The sequence below is a fragment of the Protomyctophum parallelum genome, assembly GCF_964188405.1.
Source record: "Protomyctophum parallelum genome assembly, chromosome: 10".
NCBI lineage: Eukaryota > Metazoa > Chordata > Actinopteri > Myctophiformes > Myctophidae > Protomyctophum > Protomyctophum parallelum.
The window spans coordinates 12,848,533-12,868,250 of record NC_139704.1 but is presented as its reverse complement, the minus strand read 5'-3'; the positions used below and the strand labels follow the sequence as shown (position 1 = coordinate 12,868,250).

Below are 19,718 nucleotides of genomic sequence, written 5' to 3'. Positions count from 1 at the left end.
CGACTGGAGTGACCCCACTCCAACACCTGAGGCCGGACTACATCAGGAACAAACTGCCTCTTCTGAGGGCCATTACCCGGGTCTGGCTGGGCCTGTAAGGCCTCTCTCACCACCGAGTCGATGGCCCAGGTGACAACACCCACCACCCAGGCAGGGGGAAGGATGGTGTCGGAACTCTCCTGGACAGCAGGGCTTTCACCAGGGAACTGACGGGAAAGAGCGTCAGCCTTGACGTTCTTGGAGCCCGGGCGGTAAGTGAGAGTGAAATCGAAACGGCTTAGGAACAGGGCCCAACGGGCCTGTCTGGAGTTCAGCCTCTTCGCCGTCCTCAAGTAGGTCAGATTCTTGTGGTGGTCGACCACACGATGAACGGCAGCTTCGCTCCCTCCAACCAGTGTCTCCACTCCCTCAGGGCGTCGTGGACTGCCAGCAGCTCCTTGTTACCCACGTCATAATTCCTCTCAGCGGGGTCGTAGCTTCTAGAGAAATAAGCGCAAGGGTGCACCCTCTGGTCCTCCTCAGACCGCTGGGAGAGGATGGCCCCAATGCCCGTATCTGAAGCATCCACTTCCACAATGAATTGCCTCGCCGGATCCGGGTGGATGAGTACAGGCGCCGTAGTGAACAGGCCCTTGAGCTTGGAGAAGGCTGCATCGGCTTCGGGTGTCCAGGAAAAGGGGCGTGAGACGGAGGTTAGGGCATTGAGGGGGGCAGCGATTTGACTGAATCCCTTAATGAAGCGACGCACAAAGCCGGTGAAACCCAGGAAGCGTCTCAGCTGAGTCCGGTCAGTGGGACGTGGCCACTCCTCCACTGCCATGACCTTGGCAGGGTCAGCACGCATCTGACCAGCTTCCACAATGTTGCCAAGGTACGTCACAGAGTCAAAGTGGAAAACACACTTTTCTGCCTTGACAAAGAGGTGGTTCTCCAACAGCCGTTGGAGAACCAGTCGGACATGCTGGTGGTGTTCGACCAAGGACCTGGAGAAAATGAGGATGTCATCCAGGTAAACCACCACAAAGACGTTTAGCATGTCTCTTAGCACATCATTCACGAGGCCTTGGAAAACTCCCGGGGCATTGGAGAGGCCAAAAGGCATAACCAGGTACTCAAAATGGCCGAGATGGGTGTTGAAGGCCGTCTTCCATTCGTTGCCCTAAGTGCATCCAGGGACTGTTGTATGCCTGCCAAGGCCCCTGATATGGAGTTAACCTGGGCAGAAAGTGCAGCCACAGAAAAGACAGTGTCTTTTGATGTCGTCTCAAGAACAGCAATTTGGGACTGGACCGTGGGAAACGCCTTATTTAATTCTTGCTGAAGTACGTAAAGTTCAGTAGCCTGGCCAAACACTAGCTCACGTCTGCTTCTCTGCCCCTGGAGACCCGGCTTGGCTCATTTTGGCTTGGCCGTTCTGTTACGCTCAAAGTGTTAAGTAGCCAAATGTGCCGGGGACCCCAAAGGCAAAGACACTGAGACAGGGGTGAACAAAAGGAGATTTATTGCAAACTTTGTTTGGTAGGAGCATGAGGGGAGTCCTGGAAGGAGGGGTGGAGCTGGGAGACACTGGGTTTGTGGAGGGAGCCTGGAACAAAAACAGAGGAACAAAGTTAGAACAAAAATAGAAGATCTACAATATGCACAACGCTAAGGTACGCTAGGAAACTGGTTCTAAACTGCAGGTAACACTAACCACAGTAGGCAACGTCCAAGCATCGGGCGCCGGCTCTCAGCAGATTATATTGGCAGTCTCTGACGGTGATTGTGGAGCAGCTGGGCTGATTGGAATCAGCCCCACCTGTGCTGGCTGCTGGCTGAGGAGGAGCTTGTGGCACAACACATTAATCGCTAGATAGTGCAGAGTAGATTATGGGATACTGGCATACTGTGGATATATAAAATCAAACAACTACCAGGTGACTGTGGATATGTCTTTTATACACCAACACCAACAACATTGAGGAGGACTGAGTTTAATTTCTACACATAAGAACAAAGCTCTGCCAAGTTTACACATACATGCCTTAGCCATTATTTATTATTTAAAAAAAACTTTTAAAATAGTCCAAATAGCCAATCTACAAGCTCACAATGTCTCGATGTAGATCCGCTAGTTGAACTATAAAATAACTTAAAATGGCAAATACATTTAGGGATAAGGCATAAGGGTGGCACAAGATGGAGCCCACAGTCCGTGTGTTGTTGGCTATAACTTCATATTTGAGAATGATTTCTTTCTGCAGCTTAGCTTTCCAGCATGTTGGAACATAGAAGGTACATAGACAGACAACATATTATTGAATATTGATACAGACTATAGGCCTATACCTCCACTGAGTGTGTGCGTGTACGTGTGCGTGTGTGCTTGTGCACGTGCGTGCCATCAGGAATGCAATAAAGCCCAGGAATGCAATAAATATAATAATAATATAATTTCACTAGAAGAGGTCCTGTCCTAAAATATTACAATACCTGGCAGCCAGCGTTCTCTGACTTATGAGGATAGAATTGATACTACTAGTGTCCTACCTCCATTTTTGAGCGGTGCCTAACCACTCCATTATGTAGCAATGTGTGTATGTCGCCGTGTCTGTCCCTGTGTCTGTATGTCCGAGCACGGAAAGCTGCAACACGGTAACTCTGTCATTTCTCAAACATTTTGGACACGGGAAGTCTCGCCGGAACCGGGCTGCCCCCCCTGGGCGCGTTCCTGGGGGTCTGGATGTTGCGGGGACCCCCACACACAGTAGGCTACAGTTGCACCACTCACTTCACACAGGTGTGATTTTTTTTAACCGTAATGAACGGAGTCCCCTAGGGGTTTATTCTAACTCCTCCCGCCTGTCCCCTTGTCCCACTACACCAATATCTTTGCCAAAAATAGCTAATCTACATGCTCACAACATGGTGCATTGTGAGTTTGTACACCAGCTATTTATACTGACTGTTCAGCCATAATAGTGACGCTGGGTTTCATGTGTTTATTCCCTCATGCTCGACGACTGAAACTATGACGGAAAATGTCTGTCAACTGCCTTTTTTCCACTGACGAAAACAAAATAAAAACTAAGCTATGATGACTAAAACTACGACTAAATATATTGACAATTTCGTCAACAAATAAAATAGGCATTTTTTGCTAAACGTTTGCCACAGAATAGGGATGGTTCTTCATCATTCTTTGTCCTCTCTCTCTCTCTCGTTGGCCTAGATTGTTAAGTTAACAATAGAAGGAATCTAATGAATGTACGATTGATGTTATTTTTGAATGTTCCAATCATTGCGCAGCGGAGCTCAGACGCAGGGCTATGGGGTATATACTGTGGGTGGGTGATTTTGAAGTAATGTCTGAATCTACGTCCATGGGTTGTGTTGTAAAATAACACAACAGCCCTTGTGAAGGAAGAACTTTGGTTTCATTTTGACACACACAAGCTTATTGTTTTGTATCAATGGGGAGGATTGAGGAAGCCTCTTGAGCAGTGTTGATTTCGTCGACTATAAGATGATGAAAAATGTCCGGCTACCTTTTTTAATGATGAAAACTAAACAGCTCACAACACGCCACAGCGCGACATGTTGTGAGCTTGTAGATTGACTATTTTCAGCATGCTAGCAAGTGTATAATCAGCCATTACGCCAACAAGGCCTGCCAAAATACATTTTAGTCATACATTTTTAGAATAAGATCTTATGATATTTAGTCAACTAAAACTAGATTAAAACCAAAACATTTCAGATGAATAAAATATGACTATAACTAAATAGAATTTTATTCAAAAAACTATGACTAGAGCTAAATCAAAATGCTGTCAAAATCAACACTACTCTTGAGCCTATGATTTCCCACTTTCTCAAATTCACATTCATTCTGCAAACTGATGCACGTGAATGATCGATTGCTTGTTTCCTTAATTAGACACAATTCATTAACAATGTACAAATATTGAATAAAGGCCGATCCTTATCAGCTGTTTATTGACAGCTGCGCATGTGCCTCAAAAAAGTCTTTGTATATAATTAAAGTTACGGAAAACTGAAAAGAATTTACTCACAAGAAGCAGCTATTAAGAATTCATCAAGCATTCATTAGCTAATAAGTATCCACCCATGACTATCAATTGAGCATGTGGGAGGAATGGATAAACTGTTAGATTAACCCCACAGTGAAGGAAAAACAAAACACACACACCACCCATGCATACGTGCACACTGGTTACTCCTAGAACATCTGGAGTTGCTTCACTTCGTTCGGTTTGTCGGTCCTGTAGCCCCCCCCCCCCCCATTTTGAAAGTGTTTTTGGCACAAAACATTTTCAGAGGGGGGGTCCCGCGGCCAAATACATATAATTTTGGGGGTCCTTGGCCCCAAACAAAGTTTGAGAACTACTGAACTACTGGCATGTTTAGAATCGGTTTAGAATGAGTTTAGAATGGGTAAAGGGTGGAAGTACCATGGGAGTGAATGCATAACGATCAACTTGGGGTGTTTTGGTAAAACCTGCAACATCCACAGACATGTTTGTATTCAGACAATCCTTATCAAATGATGTACCCTAATTATCAGAGTTTTAGAATAGTAAACACTAACACCATATGCTAAAAAAATCACACCTGTGTGAACTGAGCGGTGCAACTATACATTTATTTTTTATAGTTACTGTACTGCACTGTGCTCTGTACTGTAGTGTAGTGTACTGCAAATATTTGAGAAATGACTGAGTTACCGTGTGGGGGTACCCAGGGGGTCCGCGGAACGTCCAGACCCCCATGAATGTGCCCGGTTCCGGCGAGCCTTCCCGCGTCCAAAACGGTCGAGAAATGACAGGCTTACCGCGTGGTTGTCCCCGGAACATCCAGACCCCGAGGAACAGGCCCAGGGAAGTCTGTTCAACATCCAGACCCCGAGGAACAGGCCCAGGGAAGTCTGTTCAACATCCAGACCCCGAGGAACAGGCCCAGGGAAGTCTGTTCAACATCCAGACCCCGAGGAACAGGCCCATGCAGGGAAGTCTGTTCAACATCCAGACCCCGAGGAACAGGCCCAGGGAAGTCTGTTCAACATCCAGACTCCGAGGAACAGGCCCAGGGAAGTCTGTTCAACATCCAGACCCCGAGGAACAGGCCCAGGGAAGTCTGTTCAACATCCAGACCCCGAGGAACAGGCCCAGGGAAGTCTGTTCAACATCCAGACCCCGAGGAACAGGCCCAGGGAAGTCTGTTCAACATCCAGACCCAGAGGAACAGGCCCAGGGAAGTCTGTTCAACATCCAGACCCAGAGGAACAGGCCCAGGGAAGTCTGTTCAACATCCAGACCCCGAGGAACAGGCCCAGGGAAGTCTGTTCAACATCCAGACCCCGAGGAACAGGCCCAGGGAAGTCTGTTCAACATCCAGACCCCGAGGAACAGGCCCAGGGAAGTCTGTTCAACATCCAGACCCCGAGGAACAGGCCCAGGGAAGTCTGTTCAACATCCAGACCCAGAGGAACAGGCCCAGGGAAGTCTGTTCAACATCCAGACCCCGAGGAACAGGCCCAGGGAAGTCTATTCCGGCGAGACATCCCACGTCCGAAACGGTCGAGAAAAAGTAGCACTGCCACTCGCCAGCATTCAAGCCAGTATTCAAGACACAGCACATGAACTACTGAAGGACTTTTCTTTTTGTTAGCCATTCTGTAAACCTTCGGTAAAACATTCTGTAAACATTCTATCCAAAGTTAATTAACTATTTGGCATAACGCAAAAGAGCCTACAGTTGCACTATTCATTAAAAATGAACAAGGCAGCATCATTTACATTTACGTCAGAATAAGTTGTTTTAAAAAGAGTGGGAGTGAGTTGAGCGAAAATAATGTCTTGACCATTCTGCACTCCACTTGCTCAACCCCTGAAAATCTAAGGGGCACGCTTGCTTGGTAATCAGTAATGCAATTTGTTTAATGGCTGCCACGTTTAGCTCTCTTGCACTTAAACTGTCTTGGCGTCTGAGAATTTACAGTATCATTTTTTTATATATCGTTATACAAATTTATGCTGTAGACAAATATCGTACACAAGAAGACCCAACTATATACACTCAACTAGGTCAAAGTGGTTTGAACCGACTGACTGAAAATATATGACATATGCCCAAAATAGGTTTAGGGTTGTTATTATGCCGTACCACATACAGTAACCAGCCCTATACAGTTCGGCAATTTGAAAATAGCCGATCTACAAGCTCACTGTGAGCTTGTAGATCTGCTATTTCCGGAACAACGGGACATTCTGCACAGAGAGTACTTTTCTTGAAGCCAATAAGTTTGTACTTTTACTCAAGTAAAGTACTTTTTCCACCGCTGGTTGCCTGGTTCTCACAAAGACACAGGGGAAGTACAGCAGAACTCAGATAATCGTGCCTGGTTTTATAATCCATGTGTGTTCTCCAGAATCTTTGTGTATGAACAACAAGAGGAAGAGGTGAGCTATCCTGGAAAAATAAATAATAATACCCTGACCCCACAGTATGCAAGTCTCACTACTATACACTCTGGGAGAAACACTTTCAAAGATAATTGAGAACAGACGTAGACTCAGAGGATATAGGTGTGTGTGTGTGTGTGTGTGTGTGTGTGTGTGTGTGTGTGTGTGTGTGTGTGTGTGTGTGTGTGTGTGTGTGTGTGTGTGTGTGTGTGTGTGTGTGTGTGTGTGTGTGTGTGTGTGTGTGTGTGTGTGTGTGTGTGTGTGTGTGTGTGTGTGTGTGTGTGTGTGTGTGTGTGTGTGTGTGTGTGTGTGTGTGTGTGTGTGCGCGCCACGTATGGGGTGCTGGGATCAGAATAGTGAGAAAACATTACAATCATGAATTATAAAGAACCCATTGACATACAGCCACTCTCATCTTCTCTCTTTTCATATGGGAATATCCAAAATGCTGTCGAGTTTAGAATCAATATCACCCTCTAATCTAATAGATACAATTATTGGATATTGTCACAATGTCACAGTATCAGTTTTAGGAGAGACACTGACAACTAGACAAATTCCATCAATCAAAGCGGTCTCCAGAGAAATCCCTGTTACACGATAAACATACACATTGCATGTCCTCGACAAGGCAAATTGGAGAGAGTTAGCGGTGTAGACGCCCTGCGTTTTGCTGATCTGTTTCTGTGCTCCACATGATGAGAGAAAAACAACCAGCGTTGCAATATCAGGTATACTTCAAGTGACTAGCGGCGTGCGGGGGGGAATAAATTGTGTGCAGAAAAGTCCCAGCTACACTTTTGGAACTCTTTCAAAGAAAATCGAGCACCGATGTACTGTACGCAGATAAATGCACCATGGTGCGATTTGAGGGAGAAAGTGTTCTGGACAATCTCGCCATTCTACAATCACCTCGTCTCACCCCAGTCCTTCCAACCTCCAATTACACAGAGAGAAAAAATATGTCTAGCTTATTATTTTTTTCTTCCTCGTTGGAAACACACAGGCTCTCCACCCGAACTCAATTTGGTTTGATAATGAGGCTGTGCTTGTGCATTTCCCCATGCTGCAAATTCCTGAAGTGTTAATTTTACTCTTGAGCGTGTACCAATGGACACTTTCGAGTCCATTCGTACACTCTCTGGGTTAAATTAACACTGAGCACACACAGGCAGACCAATCTGCAATTTCCAGCACACATAGGCAGGGATTTGCTTCTGCCAGGAAAGCTCTGAGGAAATTGACTGGGGAAAGTGTTGCCTTTTTTCTTTTGGATGAAACTTGGTAGCTCACCTTGTGGGGATCTCAACACAACCTTGAAAATCCACACATTCTGAGAACACGCATGCTAATAACTTGAATATTTTCATGCCGAATAAGGATTCCAAAACCATAGCATTTTAATGGCCAAAAATGGTTTAGAACATTTTGTCTATCGGTACTGTATGTCCAAACACTTGACTCCCAAACAAGCTGTACTGTATCTTGACAAGTACTGGCTGGATTACTATGGAAATTGCTATGCAACTTCATGCCAGATGATGAACCATATACTGATTTGGGTGACTCTTCCTCTAGCACCACCATTAGGTGCATTGCCATTAAAATTGCTGATCACATTCATGCTCCCCAGATGATTTCCCCGACCGATATGTCAGTGATGCCATGGCCTTTCCTCTATAGCACCAGCACTGTTAGGTCGAAATGCCACTTTTGCACACTGCAAACTCATAATCCAATAGGCAGATCGCAGGGTGAAATCTTTGTGATTATGGTGATCCCACGTGATTCAAGACACCGATACGGTTCCGTAAAGATCCGCCCCCGTCTGCCTCTATTGGCCTACTGAACGTCCCCTTCTGTGATGTGCACGGAACTGCTTTGCCTCTAGTCACGTGTCACATTACCGAGCATGGAAATGGTGTCAGTACCAGTAAATGGTGACGTCCCCCTTGTGGCACTCTGCGGGGACTAGGATTTACTATGTGCCTATCGGGTTGCAACTCGAACGGGGCTGAGTCGGCGCAAGCGACTTGGCAACGTTCGACACAGCAACTCGCACGCTGTAGTATGAATCCATAATACGTGGCCTGCAGGCGAGGTGCAGCCTGCACTGACCCCTGCTCTAAACAAAGCATAATATATGCCACGTCTGTATAGTTGTTGAGAAATAACGCCCGACAGGCCTAGTTGTTTGATCATCCTGAACGGGGACATTTCTAAACAACTGTATGCTGACGCATATAACAAAATACATCGCATGGATGCACCTGGGACGTATCCTCAGTGATGTATCCCAAGGTCATCAGGGTTTCGGGTCTCTCGAACATCATACCCCTCACTCAGGTGACCCAGCCGGGGTGATCAAGTCCCGACCTACGTCCCAATAGTAAGTCGGGACTTGATCACCCCGGCTGGTTTGCCTGAGTGAGCATATATTAGGCTTTTCCCCTAATTCCAGTCTTAGAAACTGACTTTTTATTTCACAACATAATATACCCTCACTTCCACTGGGATTTATTGGGCGAATGAATGAGTGTGGCATTATTTGGTTTGGAACAGACCCATCTTGTCTCTTTCTGTCATAGTGATATTGTCCTGCATCAGATCATGTGTCCATATCCTGTCAGGTTCTCCAATAGCCTCTTCTGTTTGTTTGTTTTTTGTCTTTAATATATTAAAGGACGACTTCAACCATTTTCAATGTATCTTCATATAATTGGTCCTCACTAATGCTCATAATAATGTCCACAGCGCCCCCCTACAGTATATGAGACACATACCATATCATGAGCATTAGTGAGGACTGAGGACCAATTATATGAAGATGAGTTGAAAATGGGTTCTTTAATAAATACATTTATAAATTGGAGTGTTTCCTTGCTTACGATAATGAATGTATCTACAGGCCTAAGTGTTGTGCTGAGCGGACAGTCAGACACAGTCGCCTCGGAAAACAAGGATGTGTTGATCAAATGGAATCAATTGTCGCTTACTGCATTGTCTATTTCTGGCTTAAAAACTAATATTATGGACAGCAATGTTTAGTTGTAACATGGTGTGTTTGTTTACATGGCTGTCATGTTGGATACGGCACAAAAACAAGCAGGGCAAATTGATATGAACAGGTGCTCTGAGCCATTGATTAGATAGTCTATTATAGAGCCAAGCGGTCATTATCAAGAAATAAAATAACACACAGCTGAATTCAGCGATTGACCAATCAGAATCAAGCACTCAACCAAGCTGCGTAATAACATGGTGTAACGTGCCCAAAGGGAAGAAAATGTTCACAACTCAAGCTTCTTTAAGTCTGAACTGATTATGCTCCATCCTACCTCTCCTGCCCAGAACTCCCTGCAGACAGTTGCCGCCCCAGCCCATAGGAGTTTGTGAAATGACAAATATCACCCTCCCCGTGACCCTGCCCAGCCCTCCCCTGGAACACCAATTGTGTTCGTATCTATAGATAGTGACTCGACAAAGCCTGATGCACTACGGTGGATTTAAAACCCTAGACGCTGCGGTGGTGAAATCATACTCAAATGCATGATTATAGGAGGTAAATGGTGCATTTATATTGTGCCTTTATCCAAGGCATTCACACACTCATTCATACACAGATGGCGGAGGATACCATGCAAGGCACCAACCTGCTCATCGGGAGCAATTAGGGGTTCAGCGTCTTGCTCAAGGACACTTCGACACTAACTCTGGGGGAGCCCGGGTTCGAACTGGGAGTCTCCCAACTGGCCGCACTGCCACCCCCTATACGATACAATTAGTACAATTCAAAGAACATTGCAACCTATGTTTCCCATTGTGAGCTTAAAGACTTACGTAGTCGTCGTACGTCTCGTGTGTGATTGATAACAGCGGGATCCTGTATCCTAGTGGATTGGCGGACACGGTCCTGGCTCGGGGAGCTTTCACCTCCCTGGTTAAACTGGGAAGGGTACTGTGTTTTCCTGCTGCAGCACGGACCACTGCTGCACCCCTTCCTATACCCCCATGACTCCTGGGGAAACACACACACACACACACACACACACACACACACACACACACACACACACACACACACACACACCCTCACACACACACACACACACACACACACACACACACACACACACACACACACACACACACACACACAATTTACAATTTAGGCATTTAGCAGACGCTCTTAATCCAGAGCGACTTACATTAAGCAAGAACAAAAAAGCATGGGAATACATCACATAAAAGCATTTATCATGAAACATGCGTAAGCTAAGAAAGTAACAGTGGAATATCTATATAATGAAACTATACATATAAACTATACATATATACTACTATGCTATACATATGTACTATGGCGTGTTATGACTACATACAATGCAATTATAGTGCTGTCTACATAACATGCTATAAGTCTGTATCAAATGCTATCTAAGTCTACAGAAATGCTATCTAAGGGGGGTGGGGTAAGTGCTATGGGCCATGATGGAGTCTGAAAAGGTGGGTTTTCAGACTACGGCGGAAGATTGGGAGTGATGCTGCAGTTCTGACTGCAATGGGAAGTGCATTCCACAGTTTTGGAGCCAGAAGGGAGAAGAGTTTGGGACGTGTGGAGCGTTGTCCCACACACACACACACACACACACACACACACACACACACACACACACACACACACACACACACACACACACACACACACACTGGTGTAAAGTAACTTCACATACATTTACAAGTACAATTTTGTTCTTCAGTATTTCCAATTTTCAATACTTTTATTCTACTATTTATTCTACTCCAAGAGACATCTCAGGGTCAAATATATTGTACTTTTGCACTATTTGAAAACTTTAGTTAGTTACAAATATTAGCCACTTCAGCACTATATATCTTTCGGCCATTGCTCATTGCTAATCGATAACGGAAGCGATGAGTAAATGCTAATAAGATTGATTTATTATTGAAGTATTTATTTAGCATGATGTCTGTTTCGTTGCTTTGTAAACATGACTTTTGGACATGGCGTAAAGCAGTCGCTTTGATTACCCTGCGACGAAACAACGCTCCTCCTGCATGGAATCATGAACCCCATCTTTCTCACATTTTCTGCCGTGTCTGCACTTATCGGCACTGAGGGCGGCCATCATTTCCAGGAGTTATTATGGGCACAAAATGTGCCTCGACAGACACACATCAACGGCAAATGGTACTTATGAGCCCTGGTGCCTGAGCCCGAAATGAGCGTTGTGGGAATGGATACGGTTTTGTATTTTATGCTTTATGTTTTATGTTTTATCTGTCGAGCAAACATCTCCAGGATTGCCGGCTGGATTTAGGGTCACAATGACGTGTATTCTTTTGAGGAAGTTACATTTTAAGGAATGCAGGGAGGCGAACTCCTATAGCAGATATACTTCACAGTCCATGTGAACCGAATATAAACACTCGGAGGAACTGGTGCCTATTTCTCATGAAGATTTACATTAACCATAAGGAGTCAAATCTGGGGAGGGAATTGTTAGCGATTCTAAAATTGCCAACATCAAATGCCCAGGTTGTACTTAGGTCCTCGGTCCGTTTCCCAGAGTTATATAAGGATATACTGTATGACGCTACACTAAAACTGACCCGTGGCAGGTTAAAACTAAACTGTGGCTTCCTGTGAGGTTAGGGTTTATATGACCATTCATTTTGAATTCCGGACTTTTTCTTGTAACTAAAATTACTATTTCTATATTACAGCATTAATACTTTTACTTAAGTAAAGTACTTAATTCCACCACTGGTTGTGTTACCTTGTTGTGGATAGGGTGGATGTTGGTCGTAATAAACTCCGTACAGGAGGACCACCACTGGTCCTTATTCGACTGGACTCGTCTGAGCCGTTCAAGTAGGACAGTTCTCTCAGCTGCTGCTGCCTGATCTCATCGTTGTAGTCCTGTGGGAGAAAACAACACAGTGGTGGAAAGTAGTGTTGATTCTGACGGCAAGTTCTTTTTTTTTTTTTTTTTTTTTTTTTGCGGCTTACGCCTTTTATTGGTTTTTTGAAGGGACAGACGGTAGGCTGACAGGAAACGGGAGAGAGATGGGGGGATGACATGCAGTAAAGGCTGTGTCGGGCTCGGGAGTCGAACCCGCGGCACACTGCGACTGGATTACCAGTCGGGTGCCCAGACGGTTACGCCACCGCCTGGGCCTGACGGCAAGTTTTGACACCATTAGTCATATTCTTTTGAATGAAATTCCATTTAGTTTTAGTCATATTTTAGTCATCTGAAATGCTTTAGTTTCAGTCGACTACATATCGGAAGTATTTTAGTTGACTAAATCTACAGTTGATTTTGTCGGCTATTGATTGATTGATTGAAATATTTATTAACAGTTTGTAGAATTTACAGTACATTTTAAGCACAAACTCAATACAAAGACTGTCAACTGTGAGTGGACGACCCAATTAAGCATTACACTTGTTTACAACAGGGTCCACATTGTTCAATTCATCAAAACATTTAAAGACATACAAACATTTAGAGACATACAAATAGACATTTCTATGTAGCTAAATTCATCATATGGGAAGCAAAAAAGGGAAAAGATACAATATACAGTGAGGGAAAATGGGGTGGGGGGGTGGGGGGGATTCAGATTTTACAGAGGCCAGTTTCGAATTGCAGCCATCCGTAGGTGCCCTTTGAGAGCGGTTTTGAAGGAGTCAAGGGATTCACATGTCTTAATGACTGTTGGTAGGGCGTTCCACATTTTGGTGGCATAGGAGCGAAAAGAATTTAGTCCCTTGTTTGTGCCGAATCTGGGTTGTACATGGTTTGTTGCACTCCCTCTGGTGTTGTGGGTGTGGACTTCGTTTACATTAAGGAAGTATTTAGACAGGTACATGGGTATCTTGGTGGTGTATCGAATCTTGTGGACCAGACCCATTGCAAGATGCTGTACTCTGTCGACGACCCTAAGCCATCCCAGCCTGTCAAAGTGGGCAGGGGTGAGGTGGGTTCGGGGGGTGAGGCCAAGTAGGAGCCTGACCAGTTTGTTTTGGGAGGTCTGGAGCCTTGTTTTAAGGGCTACTTAAGTACTGTACTTGAGTATGTCCATTTTTCGATACTACATATACTTTTCTATTCCATTACATCTCATAGGCAAATTAGTACTTTTTTTGTGTCCACTACACGCCGGCTTTGACCCCGGCTCGGAGGCGAGGTCCGTGACCACTACCTCCGGCCTCGAACTCTGTGGGAGAAATTGGGGGGGTGAGGCTAGAACCCCCCTCTGGGACCTGCCAGGCGGGTCACTTCCGCTTCCCAGCGCCTCGGCCCCTGGACGCTCCTCCTCTGGGCTTGTAGGGCGGGGGGGAGCGGCGACGGTCGGTGCGTGGACCCTGTGGTGGACGCTGCCTGTCTCCAGAGTAGTCCCTCGGGGGCCCGGGTGGGTCCTTGCTGGATGTCCTGGGCTTCCATGGGGTACGCTTGCCCCTGCCGCGGCCCAGTGGAGCCTTGGCAGCCAGTGGCTGGAGAGCCTTCATCGTCTTGGTGGAGGTCTCTGCCTGCTGGATGGAGACTGACATGTCTTCGAGAACCCCATGGAAGAGGCTCTCGTGCGATATGTTCTTCCCCACCATGTCCCTCTTAACAGAATCGGGGAGAGGGGCGAGGTTCACCCACCTCATCCGCTCCTGGAGGATGGAGGACACCAGAGCCGCTCCAGTGTGCTTGGTGACGTCGTATTGGAGCTGGGCCAGCTCATGTACCAGGCGACGCATCTCGGCCAGGTTTTCTGGGGTGGATACGTTGCCCATTTTCAGCAGGAGAGCCTTCATGGATCCATGCAGGAGGCTTCCTGCGTTGAGTCCCCTGGCGACGAAAGTCATGTGGTCATACAGCCACCTGTTGACCTTAGACCCTTCTTTGTCGGCTGCACTGGAGAAGACTGGTTCTTTGTCCTGTGGGATCACAGTTGGGGCTTGGGGGTTAGCCAGGTATGAGGCCATGGCTCTGTCCATGGAGGGCATTTTGAGCAGGTTCAGCTTCTCCATGCCCTTCATTTCAGTGGCTGCCCTTTTGCCACGGCGGTGGATGGCCTCTACCTTGACTACAGGGTTAGTCCAGGCTTTGCTGAGCAAGGTCTCAAAGCCTGAAGCCTGAGGAATGGCTTGCTTCTTTGGTACAGGAGGGGGGACGTATTCATCACTGCGTCCATCCCATTTCACCGTCTCGCTGGGGATCTCCTCCCAGGCGTGGTCACATCGGATAGCAGCCCTCTTGTAGATCTCCATCAAGGTTGAATTATCCTTGGGGAGAGCAGCGCGAGGCTGAGGTGGGGGTGTTACCTGTCTGTTGACGGGGGGAGGAAATTCCTCTATCTCGTCGTCATCACTGTCTGGCGAGTGTACTCGTCTGCCTCTGACGAGTCGTTCTCTTGATAGTTGCCCTCGTCTACGACTTCATACAGCTCGTAGTTTCTCTCCTGGAAGGAGGGGAGTTCGTCATAGTCGATTTCCCCCTCTTCAACGTCAGCCCAGGCCTCAGTGGGGGCTTTGCTGCGTGGTGGAGAGGCTTCTAGGCGGGCTGCCATGGTAGTAGAGACCGCGGTGCGAAGACGAGGCTTTGCTATCGGCCTGGCGGAGCGCTCCTCCATAGTAGCCGGGATCTCGCGGCGAGGCCCGGTTGCTGGTGTACTCACTTGACGAGGTATCAGAGAGCGAGTGCTGCTCTTAGGTCTGGCTCCGTCAGCTTCGTAGCGGGGTGCGGTGGCCCTGTCTGCCGCTGCCTGGGAGGAGACTGTAGCTGTAGCACGGCTACGAGGAGCCGGTATAGGCCGCTCCTGTATAGGCCGCTCTTGAGTGGAGCCTCTGGCTGTGCGAGGCAAAGCTGGGGTGTAGTCCAACTTCTGCCTCGGTCCATAGTGCTCGTGCTCGTAGTCGTCGCGTGTGTACTTCTTGTAGAACTCATCGACGCGCCTCAGCCTACCTCGTAGGTAGGTGAAGTCCATCCTTCTGCATTTTTCGCAACCATTATGGTCGTCGAAATCGAGAAGGGAATTGCGTGCATGATCCACGCCGAGGCAGTACAGACATACTTCGTGTCTGTCGGTGCCGGACATCTTGTTGCCGCATCCCGCCACAGTGCACCTGTTCTGGGGCTCGGGAGTGATGCCTCTTCGGCGTCGTCTAGCTGCGGCGGCGGTCTCCTTCACCGGGGAATACATGCTTGTAGCTCGTAGTTTTCCGTCGAGAAGGGGACCAGGAATTAGCTAACTTTGTGAAAGGGCTTCGTGGCCGCGAACGTGAAGAAAGCTAATTTGCTACGGGATTCTCGGCCGCGTAGTTTAGGTGAAAGCTAGACTAGCGAAAACGGGCTTATAGGCCCAGTAAAACACCAGCTAGGCTAACGTGTAGTTTTAGGTGAAAAACTAGACTAGCGAAAACGGGCTTCCCGGCCCAGTAAAACACCAGGTAGCTTATCGTATAGTCTCTAGGTGAAAAACTAGACTAGCGAAAACGGGCTTACAGGCCCAGTAAAGCACTGGCTAGCTTAACGTTGAAGGTGCTATGCTAGAGCTAAGCTAGTGAGTAACAGGCTACGAGAGCGAGCTGGCTCGCTAGAAAGGGTAGCACCTTCGTTGAGACTGAAGCTATGCTAACCGTAGTGGGCTTCTCGGCCCCGAGACGAGAAAGATAGCAAAATAGAAGGTAACGCCTTGCTAAGCTAACCGCTAAGCGGCGCTAGCTGTAAGCTAGTTGTTTACCCTTCTATTTTTGAATTGGCGGTCTTTTCGAAATGTTCTGATAATAGAACTTACGTAACCGTTTAGGAGATTTGTTTCTGCAGAGTTTTTGCGAAAGATTCTGTCGGAAGAAAAGTCCAAGTATCAGGGAACCTCACGGTACTCGAGTTGCACTCTTGTCCGATTTTTAAGGTATAAATTGCCCTAAAGACTTGACTTAGTAACAGAAGTCAGTCCTTTCAGCTCGGCAGAAGAAAAGCGAATGAGCGCGCTATGACGTAGACGCAGCCTAGATGCTTCGAGAAGCAGGGCATCTACGTCATCGCTCTTAAACCCACAGGCACATATTTTAGGAGCAATATGCGCTGTGGGAGTTCATGAATGAAGTTTCTGCCCTTTTGCTCCGCAAAGGGAAACATCCCATAGAGTGAAGTATTTCGTGAACGAATACTTAACAAAACCATATTTTCCAAAACATTTGACAAAAGTAAAACATAAATAACTTGCTATAATTTGATGCCATTAGTTTAACTCTAATATTGAACACAGTAGCCTATACTTTTACTTGTAACAGGTATTTCTATATTGTGGTATTGCTACGATCTACTTCTACCACAGGGAACAAAACATGCGTGGCGTCACATGAGGAAAACAAGGACATTTGTCTTCAAAACACAACAGGAAAAAGGCCTATCGAAGTTAAAAATCTCTTTTACAAGAGTGTCTCGGCCAGAAGGCACATTAAGCTGCGATCTATAACTTTCATGTCCCACCTGGGGTTTAAGCCCGGGTATATAGGCCAATATGCCACACGTGCACATGAACTTAGTAGTATTGCGCTGCGACAGAAAGCCCTGTTTGGTGGAGGATATATTGCGCTTTGAGTTTCATGCTGCTAATACATGATCTTGTCAACCAGGTTACAGGGACATTAAATGTTGAAGCTTTAAATTAAACGTGGTCGCAGCCAAACAACAATGTATAACAAAATGCAGACATTAAAAGTTATACTTCACACAAGTGCATAATATTTAGATCAGCATGAGAACCAGTAAAATTTGACAAAAACAAAAGTCAGCATAGCGTGCAAGATCAAAAAGATAAATTATATTAGTTTGAGAAACATTGACAGTCTGATTTGCCTTGCCTGCCATTCCTCGAGCATTGCTTTAAAGGCATCCAGTGATGCTCGTTCCCCAAGGTTTAAATCCATTCGCAATGAATTCCGAGCTGATTACACACGCATAAAGCCCCTTTTCTGCTTGCAACAGCAGCAAAATGTCATCAAATTAAAACTCTCGACACACACCGAAAATATGTATAGTTTTGCTGAGCACTGATTCTTTCATTGAAGAATGACATGGTCAGCTTCGGTTTGGGTGTCCAGTCTGTTTTAGAATAATGAACTAGATGAGAGATCGTTAATGAAGGAACTTAAAAAAATATTATCTTTTAAAGCGATATTTCACTTTCAAACATGTTTTGTGTCATTTTTGTGAACACCTCAGACAGTTTCTAAGTTGCTTGATTCAGTATTTAGATATTGGTATTCATTTCACCCCTTACTTCATAGACAAAAGGTATCCTTCCTCCAAGTTGTGCTGCTTGTCAAAGTGTAAATTGCAGACTTGAAAAGAAAAGAGTCCAAGGCACTCCGTCTTTAGTGAAAAATGAAATAGTTTATTTGATGATGAGCAAGGCAAATAAATAACAGGACCTACGTGTTTCGACTAAAAGGTCTTCGTCAGGGTCTATCTGGTGAGAGAGGAAGGATACCTTTTGTCTATATGGTTTTACCTGTATCACCAAAGAGCACCCATCTAAGAGCCACTAACAGATCCCTGCAGCGCTTCCATTTATCTATTTCTATTGTAACCTCAATCTCCATTTTAACCATGTTAGATTCATTGAAAACACTCGTCCTTGGTTCTGGTGAGTTTTAAGTTAATAATAGGTTTGTATATAGGAACCCTAACCCTGAATACATTAAAGCAATTTCATGAATGTGATTTGTGAAGTCACACACATTGACCTGTGACCACCAAATTATAAACGAGTTCATCCTCGAATTCAAGTGGATGTTTGTGTCAGTGAAATTTAAATGAAATTCCCTTCAGGCATTCCTGAGATATTGCATTATTCATGATAATAGGATGTACGTATAGGCTACGTATTGTGCTGTATGTGTAGCCTACGTACGGACTTACATTTGTACAGACAACCGGATAACATAATTATTGCCTGTGGCCACAGCTATTGCTGGTGGAGGCATACAGCAACTTGGCTGAAGAGCGAAAATATTTTGTGTATGTTATTGTTGCCTTTTTAAGGACAACTTTGCACTATTATGGTTGGTCTACTTATAGCACAGGACGTACAGTAGTACAAGACAATATTTCCATATTTCTATATTCACTAGGAGTCAAAACCATAATATTAAATAAGGGTGCCCTTTCATATAAATTACTACAGGAAAAGCAATTTTCTCTTTTTCTTTATGCACTCGGCGGGCTGATATTTCCAACAATTTTATGTAAAAGATAATTGCAGTCTTCTCATGTTTCTAAAGCATTTTGTCTGTACGAGCCATATAATATGATATGGATGAGAATCGCATAGCAGATAACAGGCATGGATAACACATTATTCATTGTCTGACAATGAATAATATAAATTGGGGTTATTTCCTGCAGGGGTTATTTGTAAAGCCTGTAATATTGATATAGGCATAATATTTGAGAAATGGAGAATATCAGCCGTGCATAGCAGTTTAACCTTGACTGGCTTTGCAGAGGTCAAAATGTTATAACATTACACTGAAAAAAGGCAGCCCTCTGCACACTGCACCGTTTCCCAAACAGTGGGTCGAGACCCATATGTGGGTCGTGGACCAAATTTTATGGGTCGCAAATAAATACTCTTTATTTATTTTTGTTTCCTAAGTTTAGTTTTTAATTATTATTTCAAAAGATTTTCTAAATATTCCCCAAAAATTCTAACTTACCCAAAATATTTTTCAAAAGAATTCCATGGGGGAAAAAAACCCCCAAATCCATTAATTATAGGGGGGAAAAATCGTTTTAAGAAGTAGTGAAAATAGCAGATCTACAAGCTGACAACATGTCGGGATCATCACGAGTGTGTTGTGAGCTTTTAGATCGGCTATTTTCACTAGTTTGGGTCCCGGGGGCGGGGTGACATCACATTTCTCTTTGGGTCTCGAGTTAAAAGGTGTGAGTGGTTCCCTTTCGCTCCATCACCTCACCCGAGTTTACTGGCGGGGTGTTTCTTTTTCACTATGCTGCATACCATTACACATGTAGTTTACATGTAGTTTACTGGCGGGGTGTTTCTTTTTCACTATGCTGCATACCATTACACATGTAGTTTACATGTAGTTTACTGGCGGGGTGTTTCTTTTTCACTATGCTGCATACCATTACACATGTAGTTTACATGTAGTTTACTGGCGGGGTGTTTCTTTTTCACTATGCTGCATACCATTACACATGT

The 19,718-nt window shown here is 45.3% G+C and overlaps 1 protein-coding gene across 1 annotated transcript in view; it reads right to left on the bottom strand.

Annotated features, from left to right (window-relative positions):
* khdrbs2 (KH domain containing, RNA binding, signal transduction associated 2) overlaps positions 1 to 19,718 on the bottom strand; it is a gene marked incomplete at its 3' end in the record, with an annotated part of 93,229 nt that overhangs the window by 12,973 nt on the left and 60,538 nt on the right. Inside the window, exons 5-6 of the mRNA XM_083774883.1 lie at positions 12,266 to 12,408; positions 10,305 to 10,410 (exon numbers count right to left, since the gene is read on the bottom strand). Coding sequence (XP_083631009.1) covers positions 10,305 to 10,410; positions 12,266 to 12,408 — 249 coding nt within the window. The remainder of the gene's footprint in view (positions 1 to 10,304; positions 10,411 to 12,265; positions 12,409 to 19,718) is intronic.